The 11,058-nt window shown below is 44.9% G+C and overlaps 1 protein-coding gene across 1 annotated transcript; it reads right to left on the bottom strand.

Annotated features, from left to right (window-relative positions):
• Positions 1-1,915: 1,915 nt before the first annotated feature.
• LOC8037278 (39S ribosomal protein L28, mitochondrial) lies at positions 1,916-10,888 on the bottom strand. The gene is made up of 6 exons (XM_002404564.5): positions 10,695-10,888; positions 9,962-10,214; positions 5,194-5,337; positions 3,813-3,942; positions 3,703-3,730; positions 1,916-2,099 (listed from the first exon to the last, which is right to left on the bottom strand). Exons 1-6 carry the CDS (start codon positions 10,844-10,846, stop codon positions 2,018-2,020), a joined length of 789 nt encoding a protein of 262 aa, XP_002404608.4. The 5' UTR covers positions 10,847-10,888; the 3' UTR covers positions 1,916-2,017.
• Between the last annotated feature and the right edge of the window lie 170 nt (positions 10,889-11,058).

Here is an 11,058-nt window from a genome sequence, read left to right as displayed (position 1 = left end):
CATAAACACACTCCGGGGCATCTCCGTGGCAGCTGCTTAGGGTTGTGTCAGAAACCGGTAATTGGGCATCAATGTGGTCTTTTTAATGGAATATTTTTATAAAGAAGTGTTTGTAGAAAAATGTCTGGTATTCACATCCCACATTTCTACAGGTATGTGAAGAAGAAACAATAAAAAGAACAGGTACCTCGTTTATTAATTATCTGGGGGTATCGTCAAAAGCAATGCCTTTTCCACCTCACTGAACCTTTTATTTGTTAAGTTCCTATCGTGCCACATCCTTCTTAAATGCTTTTCAAGATATTTCTAAACAGGCCCACTATTTTTTTTTTTATTAAGAACATGTTCATCTATGGTACGTCCTGCAATAGGACTCCATTTTAAACAATGACTACATGCCGTCAACCATGTTATGCATCGCTATCGTAAGACAAAATCTGCAATACAAAATATCTCCACACTTCGTGCAACTTCTTGATTAAAAAATGAAAAAAAGAATTGAGGTTGCTAAATAGTCCATGCAATACATAATCTCAAAGTGTTGTGTTTGTTGATGAAGCGGGCTCTGAAATGGAGACTTGTTGCAACATGTGCTTCCTCGACCAAAATGACTTGATTAACATGCTGTTTTCTAATGTCCATTAAATAAAGTTTTTATGTATTAGTGGTGTTTGAGAGATCTGAACTTGCAGTGATTATAGTCTGACAGGTTAAGAGTTTGCATTCACAGATGCCAAAGCTTTCGGGCCAGGACAGAGAATACTCCACATAGAACCTGGGAATAAATGTGAATGCATTCATACAACAAACAGAGAAAAACCAGTGCCACAATCACCACTGTACTCCCTTTCACCTTACGATGAGCCGCAGCGGATGTTACGAGCCATTCCAGCCAATCCAATGCCATGTCGGCGTCGCATGACCTTCCGCAGGGCTGCAGCAGTGACTTGCAGGGAACGAAGTCGCGCGATACTTTCGCCCCACTGGGTCAGCTGGAATGGCTCATAGAGGCCACTGCGGTTCAACGCACGGTGAAACTGAGTGTTGTAGCAAAATATTTTGGTGCAAATTGTGCATCGGCCTGGCTACCTTAGCATTACGTGGGAAAGTATTGCATACCTTTTAAGGCCCATTCACACTCTTGCGACTGCTTGCGACCTCTTAAACCTGGGTTCCTTAAAACTTCTTAAACCAGAGAACACACTGGCGCCATCTATTGGGAAGCAATGTAAACTCGGCGGTCCGGCATATTTTTTTTTATTTCTCGCGCAATATCCTTTCTTTTTTGGGTCGAAAAGCTTTTGTTAATGTTATAAACGAGCCTTTCTATGGGTATTACGCACATTTGACCTCGGAAATCCCGCAAAACCTTCACTTTTGTGAAATGCAGTTCTAGGGTCACCGCATAGATGGCGCCACAATGTCAGTGTGTTCCCTCATTCTAGAAACATTTAAGAAGTTGTAAGAGATCTCGTCTCTCTCAGTCGTACTCGGTCGCAAGAGTGTGAACGGGCCTTTACTCGTTGCACAAGGTTCATAGAAGCACTAAAGTATTTGTATGCTGCAAACTCGATCGATTTACATCAATTTGTGGCTTTTTTCCTTATTAAAAACGCTACCAAACATCACATGAGCTTGTTTTGCAATGTAACCTTGGGGAAAGGGATATGTTGCAATGTATGGTTGCGTGTTTAATATTAAAAAAAAAAGAAAAGTGCACATTAGTTATTTTGGGCTTTCTAGGCAATTTAGGCCACCTAGATAAAGATTTTACCATAAAGCAAATGTCTCAAAAACAGTCTTGGTGCTTTTGACGCTTCTTTGCGTGCTTATTGTGATCCAGACTCGAAAGGTCGTACGTAAATGCCACGTACAATGTAGCGGAGCACAAGGGATAAAATCTCATAAACTTGAGAATGTTTCGCAACAAGTCCTAATTTTATTCCAAGACTATGCTACTATGTCAGCATAGCTGACCAGGTCCGTCCAGGGGTGTGCATTTCCCAGGTATGTGAAGCTACGACGAAGATGGGTCCGAACTCGACTGGGGCGACCTCCGGAAAGGGTTCAGCTTGGAAAGCCACGTTTGGGATTCTTCTCTGAAAATTAAACAAATACTTGGAACCAACCAACATTTCTCTCCTCACTCTCAGGGTCAGCCATTGCCTCCTACCTAGTATTTGAAGTGTTACCAACCAATATAGAGCAAACAATTAAGCTACGCTTTAGAGTAACGACGGCTCGGTCGTCGATGGCTGGATATTAATAGCTGTACGCTTTATAATGGACGGTAGCTTGCGTTACCTGCGGTAAAATACCGTGGGAGCACCCACCCCACTTTCACTGAAAACTGGGTTAACCTAGACGTGGCCAATTGTCCAGTCAAATCAGGGCTTAATGTATAATTTGCAGAATTCCCAAGTTTGGAAAATGTTAATAGTGGGCGCTTGAACGAAGTGGGCACTTCCACACTATTTTAGGGTAGTCTAAAAGCTACAAAACAAACAAATATTTTTCCTTAAAATTAATGTTGCCAGTCATCCGAAGCTTTATCTGAAACCGCAGGAAAAAAAAACTCTTTTCCGTCCTCCGGAAATGGTGAAACAGTTTGTCACTGGGCAAAACATTCTCGCCCGAGCTCAGGAAGTCGCATTTTCTAATCGTAACTATCGCGACTTAAACCCGCCCGTACTAGGTGACAAAACGGTGGTGCCCACGAGAATGTCAAGGAACGGGGTGTCGCGACTCCAAGCGTGGCATACTTAGTTACTCTAAACGTACGCTTATGTCGATAACAGCACCAAACTCGTCTATGACCAAGCTTGGCGGAAATGAAAGGAGGGTGGCCGTCTATGTGTCGAGCAAGGTATTTACGGCTTGGTGCAAGGTATTAACAGGTCTGGACAGAGCGCGCGTTGCAGCAGCCAGACAAAGTTCCTCGATATGCAGCTAATGGCAACTTGTCGCAGGCCCGGCTTCCCATGCTCCTCTCTGGGAGGCACGATTATTTTTAAAATCGATTCCTGGTTGCGCCACGTTGTGTAGAACTTGGCACTTGCACCTCGCATATTGCCTAGACACTGCTTTGTCGTTGACCCTAGTTTCCTGCTTCGACGGCGGCAGTAGTGGTTTTACGAATGCGTTGAAGTGGAGAGATCTCTCGTGCGGCGTTTGAGCCAGCGTCCGTCCAGGTCAGAGCAGACGCTCTCGAGCGGAAAGAATGCGTGCCTGGGTGCCATGGAACGACACGTTTAGTTTTTTCTTAGTCGCACCGTCTGGACGGCGGAGATGTTGTTGGCTGTGGCTACTCAGCGCACATTAATAGGACTATTGGGTTGGTCACGTCGTAATGGTTTCCGAGCTGCGTCCTTATCTATAATATACTATAACCAACTTAATTTTCGCGAATTTCCAGACTAGAATAAGAATGCAAAACTCCAGACTAGAATAATAATAGAGCTTGCGAATGTGTTTTTCTATGGTAACAAATACACGGCATACCGCCCTTAGTTGCAAAGTTTCATGTCCGCAAAATATTCCTAAAAGCCTCACTTCACCGAATTCACGAAATATAGAGCCCGCAAAAATAAAGTCGTTTACAGAATATCTTGCACCAAAGTCTCAAGGGCACCCAGGGCTACAAAAAAAAATCTGCTATACATTCAAACAAGGGAAATCACCATATAAAATGAGGGAACTTACACAATAGGCTCCTGGTTCTTTTCCTTCACTGAAACGACAAAGCGCAAGGTCAGTACCTCGCAACAAAATGCTACTACGTCTCCAACTATGGGTGAGTCCAAAGAGCTTACATTCGAGTTCGGCGAGGTAGTCCTTGAGGAACTGGTACTTCAGGGGTACACCTTTTACCTTGTCCTCCTCCATCATAAGCTTTTTTTCAGCCCGCTCTGGTGTCAGGCCAAACCACTCGGCCTCTTCTTCCTAGAAAAACAAATGAGGAAAAGACTCTGTTTGGTTTCTCTCCTCAGCGCTTTGAAAAGACATTACAAACTTCACCCTATAACTGTACAAAAATGTGGAATGATCTCCCCTGTCTTAAATCAAAACTCCAAACAAGCGGATGAGGCATAGGTATATAGTAAGTCTTTATATTTTGCAATTGTTGGCGAAGGATGGTAATTTTCCACTGAAATTTAGGGAACAGCCAAGTTTTTCCCTCCAATCGTTTTGACTTCTTAATTAATGGACGTCTGCAATGTCTGCCGGATTTCTCTGGTAACGTCTGGCAAACTCCACATGTTGCCGAATCCGAACTTCCGATTTCAACCGTCATCAGATAGAACTGACACTTCAACGTGTAAGCTTACAAAATCAAAGTCAGATAAACAGCTTGCTGCAATTAATTTCTGAAGCTTACTGTAAACCACTGGCAAGCCACCAAAGTCACTGGCCAGGACACAGTATCACACAGCCAACACAGATAGAATCGTTAACATTTCTGAACCTAAACTCGCACCAACTACAGTAATATCTTGAGAGATAGTCCACCTAAAATCGAGCAATTCAGATGTAAATAAGGATTAAGCTAACTTTCAATTTAAATTAAAAAAAGTTAAAAAAAAAAAAGAAAAATTTAATCATATGTTTTTTTGCCAAGTTGTTATCATGGCGAGGGACAATGAACCAAAGATGACTACTTCCCGGTCAGCAACGTTCGCTCATCGCTAACTATTCGGCTCTCTTTTGGTGTTTAAAAGAAAATAGCAAATCCAGCCAAAAATGGGGGTGGGATATCTTTCGGAAGTTGGGTGTCTCTCGGGATATTACTCTAAGTAAAAACGCAACGTTAGTGACAAGTCGTTTTGTGACTGTTTGATGAAACATATTTGTGACACATGCCTCACACAAATCTTGAAGCATTATATAACTGCTACATAACAAAGATCACTCATTGAGTAGATAGCCATAGCAGCCACAAGACAGCAGAAACAAACGGCAGTTAATAGAAGCAGAGCTGACAGCAATGGGGCGGAAAGCCAAAACACAAAGCAGATGACTTCAAAGTGAGCTGCTATAGTAGCAAACGCCAAAGCCCAAAAGCAACCCAGACAACAAGTAACTGTTGAGCGTCTAAGGGACAGTCATAGATGATTGTCCCTTAGACGCTCAACAGTTACTTGCTAAGCAGAAGGCAATGCTCGTAAAATCCGGTTACACGAAACATTCCCTTACAGGAATGATGAACTCCTTGTACTTCTCAAGGACCTCCCTCTGTTTCTTCTCATTGTCGTGGTACAAGTCTTTCCTTGCCAAAGCCAGCAACATCTTACGCCTCAGATCCAGCGCAAGCTGGGACTTCAAGTCCTGCACCGGCGTCTGCAAGATTGGGACAAGGCAATATGTTGTAGCACCTTTTGAAGCAGCCAAAAGTCCATTGTAAAGCAGCAAAAAGTACTTGTGAAGCACAAGCACACACTTCATTTTTATACATACCACTATGAATATTATATGTTAAGATTTGTGTGTTGGCCAATCCTACTAAAAATTGTGCATGCTTTGCCTTCAGACTTCTGTGCAAAGGCAGGTTTGATTTCCTCAAACACAGAACTATTAGCTGTTTAAGTGCACACACGAGCACTAGGCATGACAACAGGATGCTACTCGATGAAGGACAGTATGGACTGCTGTGAATTATCAATTTAGGTGTGAAATAACATGTAAACCAAATAGCATACTCCATTAAAATAATGCTAGAATAATCTTGAGCACACAAACTGACGTTTTAAATACTAAAGAGGCTGTAAGAAAACAAAACTTTAATTGTGAAAATCAATGACATTTTGCATGTAGTACCCATAATAACAAAGAGTGGCATGTAAATGATAAGTATACTTTCTTAAAACAATCCAGCCAAAGTCGTTAAGGTTATTCCCAAGCTTGCTTCTAGTGCTTCACCTAATTCAGTTTTAATATGTTGTATTGACCTTACCTCGAATGGATAAAACATAAATAAAGGTGACAACTAAACAACAAAGATCAAATAAAAATAAACCTATAGAGAAGTTCCTATAAATTTTCTTGCGAGTGCCCTCGCTAAATCCCAAATTTGTAAAAAAAAAATATTGCCCGAATACCGCAGTCTATCATAAATAACAGCCGCAGTTTAATTCAGATATTTTTACTGTAACCGAGAGCCGTTACATTAACACTTGCAATACTCCTTTTCTTAATCTACCCGACGCTTGCGTGCTCCCGCTCTGGGCGAATGCTTTCCCTTTAGGACTCGGATGCACTGCGGCGAAGCAAGATAAGCAAAATTGCAATGCTTAATTTGCGATTGCCACCGCAATGCAGTACACAAGAGCTCGGTGAGAAGCACACTCAACAAAGCTAACCTAATCGCCAGAGCAGACTAGGAACATAAGAGATATTGCGAAAATTCCGAGTACTGTCATGACATTGACGGAGAGATCAAATAGTGTAGTATGTTATTTGCGGCTAAAATCGAAAGTTCTGTAAATTTGCACAAGCCTACCATATCAATCCGGATGTGTAGCGGGGCCTGAGCCTTTATATTTTCAGTATTAATAAGGTGAAATCAAGTTTTGCTGCAATGTTGGCGCAAATTCCTCACATTTGGGCTAAATGTAGCAGGATCTAGCAGGGTAAGCCCTTTGGCACAGTTTGGTACAAATTGTGCAGCTATCCCATCACTGTAAATATCAAATCTGTACTGCAATATAAAAAAAAAAGTTATTTTTAATTTTGTGTAGCAGTTACACTACTCTTTCTCAACTGGCGACATGCACGATCAAAAGCGTCGCTGTGATCGGCCTTCCCCAATTAGCCAAATGCTCACAATTAGCCAAATATTCACCACGACATCTTTCGCAGGATTCATTCTGCTTTCCTCCCCCACCCTGTCCCAAAAGTAGCCATCCATTGTTCGAACACCATCAAGAGGTTTTGCTTAAAAACTGTATTGTTTAGAACAGATACATACTGTGGACCGCCATCTTGTCGCTATGCTTCAAAACATGTATTCTACGGAGTAAATTGTGGCTACCATAACAGGCGCCTTCAAGACCGTGGTGCTTCGAACGACTGGAGGCGTATTTTTGGTGGAGAGGAGGGATATTGATCGTCAAAGCAGCATCTACAGACAGTTCTTCAGCCAAGATGACCTAGTAAAATTGGTTCTCATCAATGGAAGTAAGAGTAATGTCAGACTGCCAACTCTGACAATGTTGGTTTAAGAACAGGACGACTCCATGCTTCCACCATGCTTTTTACAGATACCAACAAACCTGTTGTTCGCAATAAACCTTTCGCAAAAATCCCAATCCCGCAACGAATTATGGCAGTCCTCGGTACGCTACCTCCCATCGTCTTTCCTCCCGCTACCATGCGACATATGTGAGCGGGTGCACATTACCGAGGCAACACCGCTCAAGCAGGTGAGCCCAAGCGAGCCCACGCAAATGTGGGAGGGGCTGTTACGTCGGCTGGCTGGCAAAGCTGGCCCTTTCTCAACCCCCCTCTTTGCACCATCTCCGTCGTCTGCTACACCGATGCTTTGTCGAACCCTGCCACAGCTGCCATCCAAAGTAACTACTACTGAACAAGCGGAGTATCCACATCATGTTACACAAAGTGGATTCGGTGACACTGCAAAACGTGAAGGTAAGTTACGACATGACGCATTACATATACTGCAGGCAGCATGGATACGGAGCGCCAACGACGACGTACAAGGCTCTGGCGAATGGCTGCGACGGCTGCCGGTGGTAGCTGCCCCAACTCTGCGCAGTCGCAACGAGAAAGCGCATGATATTTGGGTTCCCAAAATGCCCTGCTGTCGTGGCGCTGCGCACATTGCAACAGGTCTATTGATAATCCTGGTCATGACTTCACATGACCACTTTATCCCTCTTCTTTGCCTATGCAAGTCTTTCCCCTGCCTGGAGGATAACAGTCTGCATAGGGATTAAATTCCCTTTCCTGTTCCATACAACACAAGCCCGTCCCCCCCTCTACACTGGTTGGAACCATAAGAGGTCACGACCGAAACATCTTGTCGCGAATAAGGAGGAAGAGGACGAAAGACGTAGTGAGAGGGAGTGATCACGTGTGCGACAAAGCTCCATCCCTCCAGCTGCTCCTGGGTTCGAAGCAGACGACATCTTAGCCTTGGGTTCCTCATTCGTTGGAACGCGTCTGGTAGTTGTTAGTTGAGAGAAACAATATACCTTTCAAAGTATTTCCTCTCCCCTTTCTTGAATACTAAGTCCTCGTTCGCAAAGAACCAATGGATTTTCGAAAGCCGAGGAAAAGCTAAGACAGCTATTGCTACGACTAGCAGACGCCAGACCACGACCTACTGTAATCCTGACCTGTTCACAGAAGAATCTGCTAGCGCCCACCTTGTAGTACAGGCTGTGGCGGCAGCATTTCGTCACGCTATGACTTTGCGGCACTGCATAAAGGCTTTTTAGGGGCGAAGCTCCTTAGGGGCTAGCCATGTCCGTATGTCCGTCCGCCGTCAGATGCACGTGCTCCTGCTCGTAAGCTCACGTGCTCCCGTGCTCGTGTAGGGAAAAAAAAAAAGGAAACGCATCTCCACGTGGTGAATGATGTTGAATGGGGCGAAGCTCTGGTGGGTGCTTGTCTGCGTAAACGGTGAGCCGCAGCATGCCGAGCCTTTCGTTCGTTTTCATCCATGTCAGAAAGAGAATGTGTGGTATGGAACGTGGTTATATACGCATTTGAGCATTTGACCGCAGCGTGACATGGATGAAAACGAACGAAAGGCTCGGCATGCTGCGACTCAGCGTCTACGCAGACAATTACCACCAGAGCTTCGCCCCAATCAACATCATTCACCACGTGGAGATGCGGTTTTTTTTAGATGAACCTTGCAGTACGCATCGTCTTGGAAATCATTTTAGATGATTTTGCCAAATGTATTTGTTTCCTAGTAGTTCTCAAAAGGGGGCCCACGAAGCCCATGGCCTCATCAGCCAAGCCCGGCAGTAAAAGTTGTCTTTTCTTAGACGGAGAGAAAACGTTGCAATTTTTGGGCGAGTTTTCTCCTGTATATGTCAATAAGAGAAGTCTACTTCACACTAGCACCAGGTTATATCCATTTATTAAATCACTATCATAATTAACCTCTCTTTCCTCCACCATGAACGGGGTCCTCCATCATCTCTGCCGATCCACAAGGGGTCCGCAAAACATCAATGGCTGGGAACCACTGTCCTAGGGTATCCCCGTATCAATCGAAGGCACGCAAGGTGTGACGGCCTTATCTGGTCCTGACCTGCTCTGCTTTGGGGCCTCGCGGGATCAATTCGTCAGTCGGTGGTCGCGTGACCGATTCATCACTAGAGCGGCTCGCTGCCAGCACAGTGGCTATTTTTGGGAGATCCAAGAACGCACCTTATTTCGAAGATGGCACAAGAGCAGGCGGGGGTAAAAAAATGACGCCCTTGCGCCTGAGAAACGCGCACTTTCGATTTAAGCAAACACGAGAGCGACGCACCCTGCTATGTGCTACTGCTATTGCAGCCTGCTGGCACCACGCTAGAGTATCTATTCCTGAGAAACAGATATCACCAGCCGCGTGCCTTGCGTACTGTGCGCTAGGCAGGCTGTGAACCACCTCTGGGTTGCAGAAAAGCCTTTACTGAGCGCCCCCAATGGCAAGGCGACGCACTTCATCGGCGACAGCGTCTTCCATAAGAGCCATTCTGCGGGCAGGTCAGAATTACAGTAGGTCGTGCGCCAGACCCTAGTGCAATTGCTCCCTCTACGCCAGGGGCAGACAACCTTCTCGTCTGCTCTAGTTGGAGAAAGACAGTGGCTAGAGGCAAAGGCAGCTAGCCTTTGCGTCTACCCACTAAATCCTCCAATCAGAGATTAGCGCTCAGACATCACCGCAAACTCTCAAGCCCCCTTCTGCCTCAGTTTCGCTCCCTGTACAAAGGGTGAAGCCTACCTTGAGGATGTACTGGTCGAACCCAAAATTTTGGTTAATCAGCAACACGGTCCTCTCGGTGAGTGTCACACGCATGTACTTGTCGAGGATTTCGCTGTATACGACGGCACGCTTGAGGATGGGAGTGAAGTACTTGCTGTAGCGGCCATACTTCCGGCGTCGGTATCCGCTAATAATCCCTTCTCCACCCCAGATTCCTTGCTGACATTCTTTGGGATAGATCACAGGAATGGGTACGTCTTCCACTCGTGTACTAGGAGAAAAAAAAAAAAAAAAAGAAGAAAACATGGAAAGTTAATGACAAGGTTAGAGCCGCTCTTCCGAAGACACTTCACGCGCAGGAGGGGGGGGGGGGGGGGGGGGGAGGGAGAGAGAAAGAGGAGGGGCATAAAGAGGATAGTGGGTAGACCTCAGTGCTAGCTGCCTTGAGGTCTACCCACTATCCCTCCATCAGAGCCAATCAGAGTCCTTCGTTCTGACGCCAGTTCAAGCCCTGCGCGACAAGCAGACGAACTTACACTCCACATAGAGAGAGAGAGAGAGAGAGAAGCCCCGCGATCGGTTTGGAACTGCTAGTTGCGGGTTCTACGCGCCAAACACACGAAAGATGTCTGCCACACACCAAACAAAGTTCTGAGGATTAATCTCAATCACCCGGGGATCTTTTCGGATGGGACCAGCGAGGTTCGCTGGTGTTCGTAACCCCGCATGGCCGAGCCGACGACTTACGTACATTTCTTTCGTTTCAGGGTTCTGCACATATTTTTCTTTAGGAGGCTTGTAGTGAACGGGAGTCGGAGTTTTTTTAAGCTCTTCCAGAAAACGCTTGTAATGCTCGGGAAACCGCTCAAAAACCGGGACAAACTTTTTTGCCACAGACATCATGCATACCCTTTTAGCATGGAGAAAACTTATTTATTTTGTTTTATGTTTCAGGGTAACCAGCATAGCTTTTGATTTCGGTTACTCTTAGCCAATTGTTTCGCACATTCTCTTCCGAATATTGCACGTTGAAATAAATAAATAATAAAAGAACGCACTTGCTAAGTATTTATCAAGGATAGTTTCTAGGCAATTTATGTTTTCTTGTTACGATT

The sequence above is a fragment of the Ixodes scapularis genome, unplaced genomic scaffold (genome assembly GCF_016920785.2).
Source record: "Ixodes scapularis isolate PalLabHiFi unplaced genomic scaffold, ASM1692078v2 PGA_scaffold12__126_contigs__length_90152505, whole genome shotgun sequence".
NCBI classification, from domain to species: Eukaryota; Metazoa; Arthropoda; class Arachnida; order Ixodida; family Ixodidae; genus Ixodes; species Ixodes scapularis.
The sequence above is the reverse complement of the archived record's forward strand: the minus strand, read 5'-3'. Positions and strand labels throughout refer to the sequence as shown.

What these genes read in the sequence shown, in the direction of transcription:
- LOC8037278 (XM_002404564.5), bottom strand. Translation starts at nt 10,846, where the DNA reads ATGATGTCTGTGGCAAAAAAGTTTGTCCCGGTTTTTGAGCGGTTTCCC. An exon ending in TCGACCAGTACATCCTCAAG is followed by an intron (nt 5,338 to 9,961) that starts GTAGGCTTCACC and finishes CCAATCTTGCAG; the next exon opens with ACGCCGGTGCAGGACTTGAA. An exon ending in CTACCTCGCCGAACTCGAAT is followed by an intron (nt 3,731 to 3,812) that starts GTAAGCTCTTTG and finishes TTGTCGTTTCAG; the next exon opens with TGAAGGAAAAGAACCAGGAG.